The sequence below is a fragment of the Capra hircus genome, chromosome 19 (assembly GCF_001704415.2).
Source record: "Capra hircus breed San Clemente chromosome 19, ASM170441v1, whole genome shotgun sequence".
In the NCBI taxonomy this organism is placed as follows: Eukaryota; Metazoa; Chordata; class Mammalia; order Artiodactyla; family Bovidae; genus Capra; species Capra hircus.
Window position 1 is genome coordinate 41,194,816 of NC_030826.1, and position 18,072 is coordinate 41,212,887.

The window sequence follows — 18,072 nt, forward strand, 5'->3', positions numbered from 1 at the left end:
GAACTAACAGCCCACATGCCTTGGAGCAACTAAGCGCACTCTCTACGACTGCTGAGCTCATGCACCACAACTAGAGAGTCCATGTACTGCAACAAAATACCCTCATGATGCAATGAGGATCCTGTGGGCTGCCACTAAGACCCAACACAGTCAAACAAATAAATAATTTTTAAAAAACAGCTCCACTGAATGGATGGAGGTGAAGGCAACCATACCAGATCCAAGCTGGAATGGGGAGAAAAGCCAGATTTCAAGGGTAGGAAGATGAGAACCTGGTTCCACCGCTGACCTGCAGGTTTTGGCCAAGTTTCCTTAATTTACTCTCAGCTTTCCATCTATGGAGTGACCATAATTCACTGTTCTCCCTGGTTTAAAGCAAAAAGTAGGCAGTAAATAGATGTAAGCTCCTCTCTTATCAAGCTTTGGATGCCCTACATTGCTGCTACTGGCCACCTTGCTAACCTTATGAGCCAAAATATGCAGAAAGAAGGGAAGAGCCAGGCGGTCTATGTTCTTGCTCCAGATGTTCAGAAAACTCAATTTGCCTGTTTGTAAAATGGAGAAGGGGCCGGTGAAGGAGTGGGAGTGGGAGGATTGTAGAGCAGCACAAGGAAACTTTGGGGGATGGTGGATATGTGTGGTGATGCTTCTCTGGTGCGTACAGTTGTCAAAAGCTACCAAGCTGCATGCTTTGCATACATGCAATTTATTGTATGTCAGTTATCCATCAATGAAGCTTTATTTTAATGGAGATAGTGATGCCTATGTATCCCCGTCTGGCACATAGAACAAGCCCAGATGTGGCTGTGGGTAAGAGGACATTTGAGAAGGAAGTACCAATACCCACAGTGGTTCTGCTGTTTTGGACCCTCACCAGCACAAGACCCACAGGATGGGAGTGCAGCTGGGAGTAGGTGTTCTGGAACCAGACCAACCCACCCGTGAGCAGGTTCCTCTTCCACAAGTAGGATAATCAAGGTTGTCCCACCCACCAGGCATGGATGTGGGGTAAATCCTCAAAATGGGCAGATGAGGGAAAAAGAGTTGCCTGAGGCAGGGGTCGGGATTGCGTCTTTTTCAACACCAACAGTATTTTGTATTCTAGGATTCATGGAGTAGATCCCACCTTGGGTGCACCCAAAACCATGCAAAATGGGCTTCTTGAAATTGACTTGACTATTCTAGAAATAGTCAAGGACTTGGACGAAAAGTGAAGGCTCCTGAGAGGAAACAAAGGCTCCTGACAGATTTTATTTTCTTGGGCTTCAAAAATCACTGCAGATGGTGACTGCAGCCATGAAATTAAAAGACACTTGCTTCTTGTAAGAAAAGCTAGGACAAACCTAGACAGCATATTAAAAAGCAGAGACATTACTTTGCTGACAAAAGTCTGTCTAATTAAAGCTATGGTTTTTCCAGTAGTCATGTATGGCTGTGAGAGTCGGACCATAAAGAAAGCTGAGCACTGAAGAATTGATGCTTTTGAACTGTGGTGTTGAAGAAGACTCTTGAGAGTCCCTTGGACTGCAAGGAGATCCAACCAGTCCATCCTAAAGGAAATCAGTCCTGAGTATTCCTTAGAAGGACTGATGCTGAAGCTGAAGCTCCAATACTTTGGCCACCTGGTGCAAAGAGCTAACTCATTGGAAAAGACCCTGATGCTGGGAAAGATTGAAGGCAGGAGAAGGGGATGACAGAGGATGGGATGGTTGGATGGCATTACCGACTCAATGGACATGAGTTTGAGCAAGCTCCAGGAATTGGTGATGGACAGGGAAGCCTGGTGCACTGCTGTCCATGGGGTCACAAAGAGTTGAACATGACTGAGTGACTGAACTGACTGAGAACAATTCTGTTAGTTTCTTCAACAGAACAATGGAACAAGACTTCTGGACCTTAGCAGCTATAGGATTTTCCAGAGCAAACAGCAATCCTCACAGGTGGATATTCCACATTTTCTTGGCCAAGTGGCGGTCCTAGGTGTTTCCAGGTTGCTTCTGCTCAAGGTCCTCCCTTGAGCCTCTTGATAATCCAGCCTGTGAGTGACTCCTTGTCAGAGCCACCCATATATATCTACCCTCAAAAGGGAACTAATGCAGGTGCCTGTAAGGACAAGAGGTTAAAGCAGGCATCCAGGAGAGACGTGGCAGACCATCCCACATTCCTTGCCCCACATCTTCCCACATGTCCCCACAGACAATATTCTTTTCATTGCTCACCACAAGGCTCCCCATCACATTCCAGTCTCTATGATTCCTCCTTTCATGTCAAACTCATGCTACTCTGGGTCCTAGAATTCCATGAGCAAGCAGGGAAGAGGGACACCAGGAATAATGGAAGAGATTAGTCATCTCTACAGAAGGGGAAGTTAGTCTTGAATGACCCCCAGCTCCACACTGAAAAACAGGAGTCCAGGTTACACCAGTCAAAGCGAGGAAAAGACGGACCTAAGAGGAAGCTAGAAATATACAATCTTAAAATTAGACTCAGAGCCCAAGAATTAGTATTCAAGGTTAAAAGAGTCAATGGCAATAATACTAAGGCTTGTTACATGTATGGGGCTTCCCTGGTGACTTTTTTTTTCTTTTATTGTGTGTATGTAATGCCATGCCTCCAAGTACAGGGACCATCACAGCATGAGACACCAGCCCCAGGTGCTCTCTCAAAGGAACAGTCTGAAAGTTAGGGAAGTAAACAACAGCTGACGCTGTCATCTGGTGAGTAAGACTCTGCCCAGCCTTATGTTGCATGTTTCACATGGAGGGAAGAGAGGGGTTGGGAGGCAGTTCCCAGATCCTGGTACTCTTGCTTCTGGGCTATGACAGCACTGTGTCTAGGAACTGATGACCTTGGTGGTGGTGGGCTGAGGCCCCCATGGAAGAAAGAAATTGATCTTAAGCCTGGAGAGCCCAGAGTTGAATGGAAGGACCTTATCTGTAAGAGAGCTCTCTTTTTCTCTTCCTGCCTCTTTGTTGCTGCTGAAAGGCAATTTAAAAAACTAGAGAGTTTTTTAACTAGAACTAGAGAGTTCCAGACCCATTTATTTCTCTTCTTATTCTAAGCAAGCAACAGACATTTATTAATAATGATGATGTGACTTTATATGTGGATTTGAGACCTATCTTGTGTCCATGTTAATCATTTTTGAAGTTGATTTTTAAAATATTTTCTACTGATTCTTCTCTGCTGCTGCTGCTAAGTCACTTCAGTCGTGTCTGACTCTGTGTGACCCCAGAGACGGCATCCCACCAGGTTCCCCCGTCCCTGGGATTCTCCAGGCAAGAACACTGGAGTGGGTTGCCATTTCCTTCTCCAATGCATGACAGTGAAAAGTGAAAGTGAAGTCGCTCAGTCGTGTCCGACCCTCAGCGACCCCATGGACTGCAGCCTACCAGGCTCCTCCGTCCATGGGATTTTCCAGACAAGAGTACTGGAGTGGGGTGCCATTGCCTTCTCCGGATTCTTCTCTACCAAACTCCAAATAATTGTTTTGTGCATGTGGTCCTCTTTCTATATTTCAGTCAGCGATCCTCTCTGCCGAAAAGGGCACTGATTCGCAAATCTTGGAATAGATTAAAAGGGCACTGATTCGCAAATCTTGGAATAGATTAGAAACATCTGTTCTCCCTCCTACAGGACTCTGCTCCCTGAGAGCAGAGTGGTACATGATGTGATTGTTCCCTGCCTGTGATTCTCTCAGATTCTCTTTGAAGAATTTGACAGAAAATGCTTGCAGATACTCTCCGGTGGATTTGTCTTCCCTTTCCTATCATCTTCCTCCAAAACACAAAATCCATGGCAGAGGGAGATATCGTTGAGGGTAGTTTGGACAGCAAGGAGACGAAACCAGTCAATCCTAAAGGAAACTAACCCTGAATATTCATTGGAAGGGCTTATGCTGAAGCTGAAGCCCCAATACTTTGGCCATCTGATGTGAAGAGCTGACTCATTGGAAAAGACCCTGATGCTGGGAAAGACTGAAGGCAGGAGAAGGGGATCACAGAGGATGAGATGGTTGGATGGCATCACGGACTCAATGGACATGAGTTTGAACAACCTCTAAGAGATAGTGAAGGACAGGGAAACCTGGTGTGCTGCAGTCCATGGGGTCGCAAAGAGTCAGACATAACTTAGCGACTGAACAACAGACCATCTATTGGGGGGATGACTCCTTCATCTGATGGGAAGAACACTGATTCTGTTTTATCTATAGAAGACACCCAATTGTGAAATGAATGAATAAAAAGGCCAATTACCATTTTTGTGCCAGAATAAGAATTTATTAAGAGATTAACAAGGGATATTTATCACTTCTCCAAAGACCAAAAGAGTGACAAGGAAGATTTCTTCCAATTATGTTCAGTTTCACAGCTTGCCTACCAACTCAATCATACTTAATGTAATTATTTAAAATCACAGGTAAGAATTTGCTAGGGCATAACACATTAAGCAAATATATCATTGTGAGCATAGACATTACTTGATCCTGCTGTAGATTTCTTTGTGGGACTCAGAAGACAGACTGGGCCATTGGTGGACTTTGCAGCCTCTTGTGTTAAAGAATCTAGCTGGGAATTCAGTGGAAGCTGATGCTGGTTGAAGGCTGGTCCCAGAAGTGGAACTGAGATGTGACTTTGGAGCCCTTGACCTCCTGCTGGCACTGAGGCCTCTAGTGCACAAAGGTGTTGCAAGGTCCACACCGAGTACGTGAGACACAAGGATTGGAGATGCAGGGCCCAATGGGCCTTTCACAAGCGTTGGTTGTGGCACATGGGTTGCAGGGGAGCCTGGAGGCAGAACACAAATACAGCATGTTACAGGAAAGTGAAATGAAGAGTTAGAAAGATATGAAACACACTTTGCATAAGAGTATTGTATTGCTACTTCCTCTGAGTGCCTCCAGTCAAAAGCTTGAAACTATAAGTTAATTTCCATCAAGAAGATCTTTCATCCTCATAGCAACCTCATGAGCCCCCAAGGAGAACACTACTAGCCTCCTACTCACTTGCAGTCCTCGCTGTCCAGCAGCCCCCGATACGTGTTGATCTCACTCTCCAGCCTGGCCCTCACATCCAGCAGCACCTGGTACTCCTGGTTCTGCCGCTCCAGGTCACTCCTGATCTCCGCCAGCTGTGACTCCACGTTGACGATCAGGCTCTGCACCTGGTTCAGCTGGCAGCTGTAGCGGGCCTCCGTCTCCGTCAGGGTATTCTCCAGGGAGTCTCTCTGTCAGGGGGCAGGGGAGGAAGGTCACAGAGCTGCTCCTTCAGGGGCTTCTCCATTGCTTTCGAACAAGTCACGAGCTCTAAGAGTTCAGGAGAGGGTGGTCTGGAGGGCATCCCAGTGCCCTTGACTCCCCAACCTCACCTCCTCACCAGGAGTGTCATCAATACCCACCAGGTTGTGCTGGGCCTGAAGCTCCACCTCCAGGGCATTGACTGTGCGTCTCAGCTCAATGATCTCCGCCTGGCAGGACTGCAGCTGCTCTGAGCTGGACACCACCTGCTTGTTCAGCTCCTCAGTCTGAAACACCAAAGGGCAGAAGGCAGGATCAGACCCTGCCTGAAGGGCCCCAAGGAGCTGAGGGTCCTGAAAGACCATGTGCCAAGATGCTCACCTGCCTGATGTACCATTCCTCCACATCCCTGCGGTTGGTCTCCACCAAGGCCTCGTACTGAGCCCTGGTCTCATTGAGCACATGGTTGAGGTCCACAGTGGGGGCGGCATCCACCTCCACATTGAGGCGGTCTCCCAGCTGACTCCGCAGGGTGTTGACTTCCTGGTGGAGGAAGGGGACAATTCAAAGTATCTCAGAAGATCCTGATGCTCTCTTCTGGGAGAGTGCAATTCCACTGGTGATTATTCTTGAGCTTTCAGAAGCCCCATTCCCTCTGATCCTCTCATTAACTGGGTTCTATATTCAGTGAATAACCTGTGTCTTCTACTTTACAGAGTGCTTTGAAGTCTGTGGCCTCTTTCCACCCTTGTACTCAGTATACCACTCCTTACTTGGAGGTGCAGTGGTTTGGACTGAGTTGAGATGTACTAGACCATAATTTTAAAAGCCCAAACACCCAGCCCAGTGTTCTTGCCAGTATACAATATAGCCTATGGTTTGAATCTTAGCCATGAGTTAAAAAAAAGGATAGAGTCCAGCTAAAGAGGAAGCAAAGAATGCGTACTTCATAATCTGCCATCCTGGGAGAGAATAGACCTAACTGGTCATTTCTTGATTTCACCAGTTTAGCTTTTGATAAAGGAAATAGTTATCTGCTCATTTCAAGGCTAATCTCTTCACAGACTCAACAAAGCTTAGCGCTTGGGCTTGAGTGGATGTCAGACAGATATGAATTGGATCTCATGCCTACCACTTTCTAGACTAGAAGCTTTTAGAAACCTCAAGTGCTTCATCTGTAAGATGAGAACTATCTCTGGAATTCTAAAGCGCTTAGCACAGTGTTTGGCACACAACAAGCACTCAATTAATATTAACTATCACCATTTACATTGTTTTGGATTTTAAAATTTGCACAAATTATCTGTCTTCTTTATCATGCAACTAATAAAGCAATGATGTGAGTGCTTTTCTGAGAATAACAGAAGGAAGCTCTGAATGAGAAAAGAGTGGGGTCGTGTTTCCAGCTCTGCAGGGTGGTCTTGCTGGTGTCCCCAGAGACCAACTGAAGAATTGGGGTAAAAGATTTCTGTGGCCCCATGTGCTCCACCCTGGGAATGGAAGAGGCTGTGGGTGCTGCCTGGCTATTGACCTTTCCTTATTACTGAGCTTGTCAACTTCCTTCACCCTCATTCTTGCCGCCAGCAGAAAAATCCTTGCTTCCTATCAGATGACTCATTCTCTACAAATCCCTTTTTGTTTGGAAAACAGATTCTTTGACTAGTTGAGCCTCTCCCGCACCCCACGGTGGTTGGAAACAGGCCTCAGCAAGTTTGGTCCTGTTGGGGAGCTTTACCTGCTCGTGGTTCTGCTTGAGGCAGATCAGCTCCTCCTTCAGGGACTCCACCTGGGCCTCCAGGTCAGACTTGCACAGGGTCAGCTCATCCAGGATCCTACGCAGGCCATTCAGGTCTGCCTCCACCAGCTGCCTCAAGGACACCTCTGTCTCGTACCTGTGATGCAGAAAATCAGTGTCAGGCCTGGCCTTGACTCTAGTTTGGTTTGATTTGTCAGATATCTGAGAGTTGGGGCTTGTGGTTTTTACAGCCATCTAGTTGACTCAAGTTTTCAACATGGAGCCAAAGCTCCTAGAGGAAAAGGCACTGGCAAAAATTGATGCCTTTGAACTGTGGTGCTGGATAAGACTCCTGATAGTCCCTTGGACAGCAAGGAGATCAAACCAATCAGTCCTGAAGGAAATCAACCCTGAATACTCATTGGAAGGACTGATGCTGAAGCTGAAGCTCCAGTATTTAGGTCACCTGATGCAAACAGCCAACTCATTGGAAAAGTCCCTAATGCTAGGAAAGATTGAGGGCAGAAGGAGAAGAGGGTGTCAGAGGATGAGATGACTGGATGGCATCACCAACTCAGTAGACATGAGTTTGAACAAGCTCTGGGAGTTGGTGATAGAAAGGGAAGCCTGGTATGCTGCAGTCCATGAGATCGCAAAGAGTCAGACATAACTGAGTGACTGAACTGACTCATTGGAAGGACTGATGCTGAAGCTAAAGCTCCAGTATTCTGGTCACCTGATTCATTGGAAGGACTGATGGCTGAATGGCATCACCAATGCAATGGACATGAACTTGGGCAAACTCCAGGAGATGGTGAGGGACAGGGAGGCCTGGCGTGCTGCAGTCCCTGGGGTCACAAAGAGTTGGACATGACTGCATGACTGAACAACTACAAGTACTTTCTAATAAATGAAGAGACCGTGGATTTAATGTGAAAAAAGCCCATAAATCATGAGATTTCCAAAATTAATACACTTCCTCCAGTCTCCTGATTGGATTCTGTGTTTAACAGAGCATCAGGGGACCATGACTTCTACACTGGATGGGGTTCAAAGATGTCCTCTGAAAAAAAAAGCAGGCAAGGAGTCTGACTCTGGAGAAGGGTTGTCCAAGTTCTGGTTAGCAAAACTTTGTCAATGTTTGTTGTTATAGAAGACAGGCTAAGAGGAAGGAGAGCAAAGAGGCAAGACAACAGCCCCCTTGCCCACTCACTTGGTCCTGAAGTCATCTGAGGCCAGCTTGGCATTGTCAATCTGTACCACCAACCTGGCGTTCTCAGACTTGCCGCACAGGATCTAGAAGACCCGAAACATTCTAGAATGAGCTTGGTTATCTTTAGTTAACAGCATCCCTACTAATTCACTTACATGGAAGAAACAGACTGAGAAATCACAATGGATCTTATATTAAGATTACTGCCCATGTGCAACAGTTGCTCAATATTAGAGAACTCAGACTTGAGGGGAGGAAGAAGGCAGACATATGCCAGAAAAGTATCAGTACATACACAGTTTTTCCTTTTCTTTCTTAATAAATACTGAGAAGCTGATAATAATAATAATAACTAACATTATTTCTCTTCAAAAACCTACTCTATGTCTGGCATGGTTGCAGGAGCTAAAGATACAAAAATGAGTAATCACTAACTCCTGCCCTCAAAAAACTTTCAATTCAGTGGAGAAGATAAATATGTCGGCTAGCAATTGGAGGGGGTTGAGTCAGAGACAGAGCCACGTGCGCCCAGCCATCCTGGATAGCTGGGTCCTCCTAGGGAGCTTACACTTTTTCTTGTTCTAATCAATTATTCTATGCCCTCACTGGGCACTGTGCACCAGAAGCCCAGAGGCTTCTAGGTCAAGATGATGGAGTTAGGATAATTAAGTACCCAGAAGAGGTCAACAAGAGGTCAGAACATCAAGAAGAGGTCAGAGCAGCCAAAAGCCCAGATAAGGGAGAAAGAAATTGGCCCAGTTCTTACAAAAACTCTTGCTTTCTCAGGTTCCTTCTTGGGCTCAGTCTTTTCTCTCACCTCAGGGTAATAATTCCAGAGTCGGCAAATACACGGAAGCATTCAGAGGCAGCTTTTAATTACAGCTTATTTATGCAAAGTGCTGCTACCTCCACAAAGACTAACACTATGCAAATACTCAGATCTAACAGTCCTGGTCCTAAAACGGACCCTCAGGCAAACAAAATGAAAAAGCAAAACGGCAATCGAATAGCTTATATGGTTTCTTAGCCATATCTCGGATTCCCTCCCTACAACTTCCTGCTGGAGGCAATGGAGTGCCCAGCCCCTCACCTTCTGCTGGAGCTCCTCGATGGTCCGGAAGTAGGACTGGTAGTTGGGGCACACAAGAGGCTCCTGCTGCTGGCTGCGCTCCAGGATGCGGCTCTCCAGCTCCGCGTTCTCCCGCTCCAGCTGCCGCACCTTCTCCAGGTAGCTGGCCAGCCGGTCGTTCAGGAACTGCATGGTCTCCTTCTCGTTGCCGTTGAAGGAGCCCTCGCAGAACCAGTTGCAGCTGCCCACGTTGGCGGGGATGTTGCAGGCCCCGGGCAGGGTGGTGCCACAGCAGCTGGAGGGCACGCAGGGCCTGGAGGAGCAGCTGGAGCGGAAGCTCAGGTTGGGCAGGCAGAAGTTGAAAGACATGGTGCTGGAGGGAGCGAGGTGCCCAGCTGAACACAGAGTCCAAGTTCACCAAGCCAGAGTTGTGGGTCTCCTTCCTCTTGGGAGCATTTATACCCCCTCTGTAGAGGGTGTGGATGTGGAAGACAACCTTTCTTTTCTTACTCATTTGGTTGTCAAAAGCCCTTCCCCTTGGTTTGCTATGTTTCCTCAGAAGAGTCCCTCAACTCATAAAAGACTTTAGTTGGGCTTCTTGCTAAGTTAGAACTCCTCTTCCACACTGGGCATCAGTGAAATAAGAGCTTCATGGTGTGGCTTCAAAGGGCTGGACTCATGTGGCATGAAAGCACTGACCTTCATTACTGGGGTGTGGTCAGTCCAGGGACACTATTGCTTCTTCTCTTTCTGGCTTGACAGCCCTGACTCGGTGGCAAGTCTCTGGCTCGTCTTTCTGAGGTGGACAAACATAACCCTTGCCCATATATTGTTTGCTAAGTCAAATTCCAAAGTCATGGTTTTAGAAAGAGGAATAGATTATTTCTGTGCTGTGCTGTGCTTAGTCACTCAGTTGTGTCCGACTTTGCGACCCCATGGACTGTAGCCCACCAGGCTCCCCTGGCCATGGGGATTCTCCAGGCAAGAATACTGGAGTGGGTTGCCATGCCCTCCTCCAGGGGATCTTCCCAACCTAGGGATCAAATCCAGGTCTGCATTGCAGGTGGATTCTTTACCATCTGAGCCACCAGGGAAGATCCTCTCGGACCATTAAACTAGTTCCTAATATGATAGGCATATCAGGAAATATATCCATAATCATGGCAATCAATAAAATAGCAGATGGTCACCAGGATCAAAGTTCATACAGGGCACTGTAAGAAACAGAAGACAGGACCAGGGCTGTGGTCAGAAGGAGCTCATACTTGTTGAACACCTGTACTGGCCCAAAGTGGTACTAGACACTCTTCACAAGCATGCTGTTATTCACATCTCATCATGACCTTTCAAGGTACCTGATAATATCCCCATTTTACAGATGGGCAAATGGAGACATACAGGACAGGGATTAAAATGTTGTGAAGCCAGGATTCCAACACAGATCTCTGTTCTTTCCATCATACCACGCTGCTTAAATAAATGAACTATCTCTTTCCCTAAGTTATCTCTGCCTCTTCTCTTAGCTTTCATTTCACTTTGAGCAAAACACTGCATGACTTATACGCTTATCTCTCCATGTATTTCAGTCCACAAAAGCAGTTGTCGTTCAGTTGTGAAGTTGTATCCAACTCTGCAATCCCATGGACTGCAGCATGCCAGGCTCTTCTATCCTCTACTATCTCCCAAATTTTGCTCAAATTAATGTCCATTGAGTTGGTGATGCTATTCAACCATCTCATCCTCTGCCGCCCCCTTCTCCTGTTGACTTCAATCTTTCCTGGCATCAGAGTCTTTTCCAATGAGTCAGCTCCTCACATCAGGTGGCCAAAGTATTGGAGCTTCAACTTCAGCATCAGTCCTTCCAATGAAAATTCAGGACTGATTTCATTTAGGGTTGACTGGCTGATCAATCCTAAAGGAACTGGTCACTCCTTGGCTCAATGGGGGACTTCCCTAATGGTCTAGTGGTTAAAAATCTGCCTGCCAATGCAAGGGACAAGTGTTCAATCCCTGATCTGGGAAGACTTTACCTGCCACACAGCAATTAAGCCCATGCACAACAACTAATGAGCCTGTACTCTAGAGCCTGTGCTCCTCAAGAGAATCCACTGCAATGAGAAGCCTGAGCACCTGAGCACCACTATTAGAGAGTAGTACCAGCTCACAGCATCTAAAGAAAGCCTGCCTGCAGCAACAAAGATCCAGGACAACCAATAAATAAATAATTATCTTACATGTAGCTGAATGGGTTTAAAAAAAAAAACAATCTTGCTGTCTATAGGAGATCCACTTCAGATCTAAAGACACACACAGAGGGGATGGGAAAAGGTATTCTGCACAAATGGAAATAAAAAGAAAGCTGGGGTAGCAATACTTAACATCAGACAAAGTAGGCTTTAAAATGAAGACTGTAACAAGAGACAAAGGACATTACAAAACAATAAAGAGATGAATCCAACAAGAAGATGTAGTACCTGCTGCCAACTTAGCAACACCTAAATACATAAAGCAAATATTAACAGACATAAAGAGAGAAATAGACAACAATACAATAATGGTAGGACACTTCAGTACCCCCACTTATATAATAGATAAATCACCTAAACAAAATATTAATAAGGAAATATTGGTATTGAATGATACGTTAGATTATATAGACTTGATAGATGTATACAGGACATTCCACCCCAAAACATCAGATTCATATTCTTTTCACATCAACATGGAGCATTTTCCAAAATAGATTATATGTTAGGCAACAAAACCAGTCTCAATAAATTAAAGAAAACTGAAATCACGTCAAACATCTTTTCTCACCATAATGATATGAGACTACAAATCAGTTATAAGAACACTAAAAAAAATAGATGTGTGGAGTCTAAACAACATGCTACTCAACAATCAATGTGTTACTGAGGAAGTAAAAGAGGAAATCAAAAAGTACTCTATGACAAGTGAAAATGGAAACACAACAATCCAAAATTTATGGGACACAGCAAACAGTTCTAAGAGGGTAGTGTATTGCAATATAGACCTACCTCAGGAAATAGGAAAAATCTCAAATAAACAACATAACCTTCTACATAAAGGGACTAGAAAAAGAATAAAGTCCAGAGTTACTAGAAGGAAGAAAATAATAAAGATCAGAATAAAAATAAGTGGTATAGAAACTAAAAAAAAAACAATAGAAAAGATTAATGAAATTAAAAGCAGTTTTTTTGAAAAGACAAAAAAAAAATCTATAAAACTTTAACTAAACACATCAAGGAAAAGGAGAAGGCCCCAAAACACCAGAAACAAAAGAGAAGTTACAACTAACACCACAGAAATACAAGTTATCATGAGTTTACTAAAATTAAACACCAACAAATTGAATGGCCAAGAAGAAATTGATAAATTTCTAGAAACATAAAACCTCTCAGAATGAAGAAATGGAAAATCTGAACAGACCAATTACAAGTAACAAGGTTGAATCAGAAAAAAGCAAAACAAAAAAACAAAAAACCCTCCCAACAAACAAAAGTCCAGGGCCAGTTGGCTTCACAGGTCAATCCTACCAAACATTTAAAGAAACTTGGTACCTGCTTCTCAAAATATTATGAAATGCTGAAGAGGAAGGAATGCTTCTCAGTTCTTTCTACTAGGCCAGAATTACCCTGATACCAAAATCAGACAAAGGCACTACAAAAAATTAAGTTACAGATAAATATCCTTGATGATTTCACAGATGTAAAAATTCTTGACAAAATATTAGCAGACCAAATTTAACAATATATTAAAAAGATCCACACCATTATTAAGTGGGGTTTATCCCAGGGATGCAGAGATGGTTCAGTATCTCCAGATCAATCAGTATGTTATACCACACTAACTAAAGGAAGACTAAAAAGCATGTATCATCTCAATAGATGCAGAAAAGGCTTTTGACAAAATTCAACATCTATTCATGATACAAACTCTCAACAAAGTGGGCATAGAGGGGACCATGCTTCTACAAAATAAAGCCCATATTTGATAAACCCACTGTTAACCTCATACTCAGTGGTGAAAAGCTGAGAACATTTCTTTAAGATCAGAAATAAGACAAGGATGCCTTTTGTACCACTTTTATTCAGCATATTATTGGAAGTCTTAGTCATAGCAATTAGATAAGACATATACATGAAAAATGATCTATTAGAAAGAGAAATTAAGAAAACAGCTCCAAGAGAGAGGGTCCCCTTACACCGCGACTGGCATGGACCACGGTTCCCTGCGGGGGCACTCATGGCACCACTGGGTCCATCCCCATTCGCTCCTCTTCGTCTTCCCACTGCTTTCGAATCCCAGTGGACACAGATTGTTCCAGAGACACAATGTCAAGACCACCACTGACACACCACATGGACCTTGCACTATCATTTCAGGCTTTTCGGGGCCTCAAGAATGGAGTGTATGAGCTTCAACCAAAAGTTGTAAGCAACTAAGTGTCTATGAAGGGATGAATGGATATAGAAAACGTGATGACACCAGTCAGAACGGCCACCATCAAAAAGTCTACAAACAACAAATGCTGGATAGGTTGTGGAGGAGGGGGAACCCTGTTACACAGTTGATGGGAATGCAAACTGGTATAGCCACTACGGAGAACAGTGTGGGATTCCTTTAAAAACTGGGAATAGAACTTCCATGTGACCCAGCAATCCCACTGCTGGGCAGACACCCCACGGAAACCAGAAGTGAAACAGACACACGTACCCTAACGTTCACCGCAGCACTGTTTACAATAGCTAGGACACGGAAGCAACCGAGATGTCCATTGGCAGATGAACGGATAAGGCAGCTGTGGTACATATACAACGGAATATTACTCAAGTATAAACAGAAACGCACTTGAGTCCGTTCTACTGAGGTGGATGAACCTGGAGCCTGTTATACAGAGTGAAGTAAGTCCGAAAGAGAAAGAGGAACACTGTATATTAATGCATGTATATGGAATTTAGAAAGATGGTACCAATGACCCTACATGCAGGGCAGCAAAGGAGACAACAGACGTAAAGAACAGACTCTGGGACTCAGTGGGAGGACTCGGTAGGAGGATTTGAGAGAAAAGCATTGAAACATGCACATTACCATATGTGAAATAGATGAGCAGTGTTAAGCTCCATGCGTGACGCAGGGCACCCAAAGCCGGTACTCTGGAACAACCCTGAGGGATAGGGTAGGGATGGAGGTGGGAGGGGGGTTCAGGATGGGGGGACACGTGAATCCCTATGGCCGATTCATGTTGATGTATCACAAAAACATCACAATATTGTAAAGTAATTATCCTCCAATTAAAATAAACTAATTGTAAAAGAGGAAATGTGGCGATATATACAATGGAATATTATTCAGTCACAAAGGAGAAAATTCTGCCTTTTGCAACAACATGAATGGACTTCAAAGGCTTTATGCTACGTGAAAAAGGTGAAAGAGAGAAAGACATGTATTGTACGTTCTCACTTAGATGCAGAATCTAAAAAAGTCAAACTTACAGAAATAAGAGTTTAGAGTGGTGGTTTCCAGGCCCTGGGGAAAATGTTGAATACAGGGCACAAACTTACAGGTATGAGGTGAATAAGTTACATGGATCCAATGAATAGCATGCTGAGTATAATTAACAAAACTGTATTATACAGTGAAAGCTAAGAGGGTAGATCTGAGATGTTACTTCCTCAACAATTTTAAAAAGGATTATGTGAGGGGATAGAGTGCCAACCCTGCCATGGTCATCATTTTGCCAAATACGTGTGTGCCAAATCATCACATTGGCGTCTTAAACTTACAGGTTATATGTCAATAATACCTCAAAAAAGGTGGAAAAAAAAAAAAAAGAAAACAGCTCCATTTATAATTGTATCAAATATAATAAAGTATCTAGGAATAAATCTATCAAAGAGGTGAAAGACCTGTATGCTAAAAACTATAAGACTTCGATGAAAGAAATTGAAGATGACACAAATAAAGAGAAAGATATACTGTCTTCATGGACCAGAAGAATTAATTTTATAAAGATGTTCATATTACCCAAAAATCCATGGGGTCGCTAAGAGTCGGATAGGACTGGGTGACTTCACTTTCACTTTTCACTTTCATACGTTGGAGAAGGAAATGGCAACCCACTCCAGTGTTCTTGCTTGGAGAATCCCAGGGACGGGGGAGCCTGGTGGGCTGTCGTCTCTGGGGTCGCACAGAGTCGGACATGACTGAAGCGACTTAGCAGCAGCAGCAGCAGCAGCATGCAGATTCAATGCAATCCCTTTCAAAATACCAACAGCATTTTTCACAGAACTAGAACAAATAACCTTAACATTTGTATAGAGCTACAAAAGACCCTGAGAATCAAAGACATCTTGAGAAAGAAAAAGTCTAAAGTATCGTGCCTTTTGATTTCAAAATTCACTACACAGTTATAGAAATTAAAACAGTATGGTACTCACACAAAAACAGAAATATAGATCAATGGGACAGAAGAGAAAGCCCAGAAATAAGCTCACACTTATATCGTTAGCTAATCTTTGACCAAAAAAGGCAAAAATTGTCAGTGAGGAAAAGAGAGTCTCTTTAATACATGGTGCTGGAAAAACTGGGGAGCTGCATGCAAAAGAATGAAACTGGAACATTTTATTACACCATATCCAAAAATAAACTCAAAATGTAATCACTAATTAAATGTAAGATCTACACAGAAAAAAAAAAAACATAAACAAAATGAAAAGGCAACCTATGGACAGGGAGAAAGTATATGGACAGGGAGAAATTATTTTCAAACGATGCAACTGATGAGGGCTTAATTTCCAAAATATATAAACTGCTCATACAACCCAATATAAGAAAACAAACAACCCGATCAAAAAATGGGCATAAGACCTAGATACGAGCTTCTCCAAAGACATACAGATGGCCAACAGGCATTTGAAAAAAATGCTTGACATTGATAATTATTAGAGAAATGTAAATCAAAACTACAACAAGAGGGCTTCCCTGGTGCCTCAGTGGTAAAGAATCTGCCTGCCAATGCAGGAGACACGGGTTTGATCCCTGATCTGGGAAGATCCCACGTGCCTTGGAGCAACTAAGCCAGTGCGCCACAGTATAAAGCCTGCATGCCCTAGAACCTGTATTCTGAAACAAGAGAAGCCACCTCAATGAGAAGCCTGAATACCAAATCTAGAGAGTAGCCCTCTCTCACTGCAACTAGAGAAAAGCCTATGCAGCAATAAAGACCCAGCAGAGCCAAAAATAAAACAAACAAATAAATTTTTTTAAGAAACTACAATGAGATATCACCTCACCACTCTCAGGATGACTACCATCAGAAAGACAACAAATAGGTATCAGAGAGAATGTGGATAAAGGGGAATACTCATGCTGTTGTTGGGAATGTAAATTGGTGCAGCCACTATTGAAAACAGAACAGCAATCACTCAAAATTTAAGATAGAACTACCAAAAGATCCAGAAATTCCACTTCTGGGTATTTACCCAAAGAAAACAAAAACACTAATTCAAAAAGATATATGCACCCCTCTGTTCACTGCAGCATTGATTACAGTATCCAAGATACAGAAGAAACCTAAATGTCCCATCAATAGATGAGTGGATAAGATGTGAAAGATATTATTCAGCCATTAAAAAAAAAATGAAAATATGCCATTTGCAACAACTGGGTAGACCTAGAAGCTATCATGCTCAGTGAAATAAGTCAGAAAGAATAGACAAATACTTTACCATCCCACTTATAATCAGAATCTAAAAAAACAAGCAAACAAACAAAACAATGAACCAACAACATAAACAGAGTCACAGGCACAAACAGCAAACTGGTGGTTGCTAGAGGGGAGGGGGTTTGGAGGTTGGGCAAAATGGGTGAGGGCAATTAAGAGATACATATTTCCAGTTGTAAACTGAATAAGTTACAGGATGCAATGGTGGAATAGAGTCAATAATACTGTAGTGATTTTGTATGATGGTCACCGGACCTGTGAAGATCATTTTGAAATGTATTTGATTGTCAGATCACTATATTGTACACCTGAAACTAACACAATATTGTGGGTAAACTAACCAGTGAAAGAAAGAAGAAAGAAGGGAGGGAGGGAAGGAAGAAGGGAAGGAGGAAGAAATGAAGGGGAAAGGACAAAGGAAGGAAATGGGGAGCCATTGAAGGTTCTAAGCAGAGGAGTGATGTAGTTTATTTCTGATAAGCATTGTATGCAATTTTGATAAGCATTGTATATTTTCATACAGGAAATCTTCAACAAGTCCTTGGAGTTGCTAGACTAGAATTCATGAGATGAGTTGGGGATGAAAAGGGCAGATATGAACCTAGTGCAGATGTGAGAGTTGGAGAAAGAGCCAGAGGAGAGTATATGAAGAAAAAAGCAACAAGGGGCTGAGGACCAAATTTGCGGGTATTTCCCAACCAGAGAGCAGGCTGGGAGAGCAGGATCTGCTCACAGAAGGTCAGGGAGGAGAGAGCTTCAACATGAAGGTGTAGAGCAAAATTGTCAAGGGCAGTAAAGGGACCTCCTAAGATGAGACCATGGAGAGAGACTTGACTATGTCCCCAGGACATCTCTAAGTTCACACAGGTGCACCTACTGTATACAGCACCCATGTTGTTTTACACCCAAAATGAGCTTTGGTAAACTGACACTGAAATACCCAGAGTTTAGATGTTCATTATTTAGAAAAGCGCTGCCACGATCACTTTGTATACCTGATTATAAAGCTTTAGTCTTACCAATATAGAGTTTTTACAATAATTAGAATATGTGTTAAGCAGTTTAAAGATGT

At 43.5% G+C, this 18,072-nt stretch overlaps 1 protein-coding gene across 1 annotated transcript; it reads right to left on the reverse strand.

The window, feature by feature from the left end:
* Positions 4,259-9,697, reverse strand: LOC102179881 (keratin, type I microfibrillar, 47.6 kDa). Its single transcript, XM_018065059.1, has 7 exons — positions 9,275-9,697; positions 8,185-8,267; positions 6,972-7,128; positions 5,618-5,779; positions 5,398-5,523; positions 5,006-5,226; positions 4,259-4,787 (listed from the first exon to the last, which is right to left on the reverse strand). Exons 1-7 carry the CDS (start codon positions 9,620-9,622, stop codon positions 4,670-4,672), a joined length of 1,215 nt encoding a protein of 404 aa, XP_017920548.1. The 5' UTR covers positions 9,623-9,697; the 3' UTR covers positions 4,259-4,669.

Coding starts and splice junctions, on each gene's coding strand:
- LOC102179881 (XM_018065059.1), bottom strand. CDS start 9,622: ATGTCTTTCAACTTCTGCCTGCCCAACCTGAGCTTCCGCTCCAGCTGC. Junction 8,268..9,274: donor TCGAGGAGCTCCAGCAGAAG/GTGAGGGGCTGG, acceptor CGGGTCTTCTAG/ATCCTGTGCGGCAAGTCTGA. Junction 5,524..5,617: donor AGGAATGGTACATCAGGCAG/GTGAGCATCTTG, acceptor TTGGTGTTTCAG/ACTGAGGAGCTGAACAAGCA.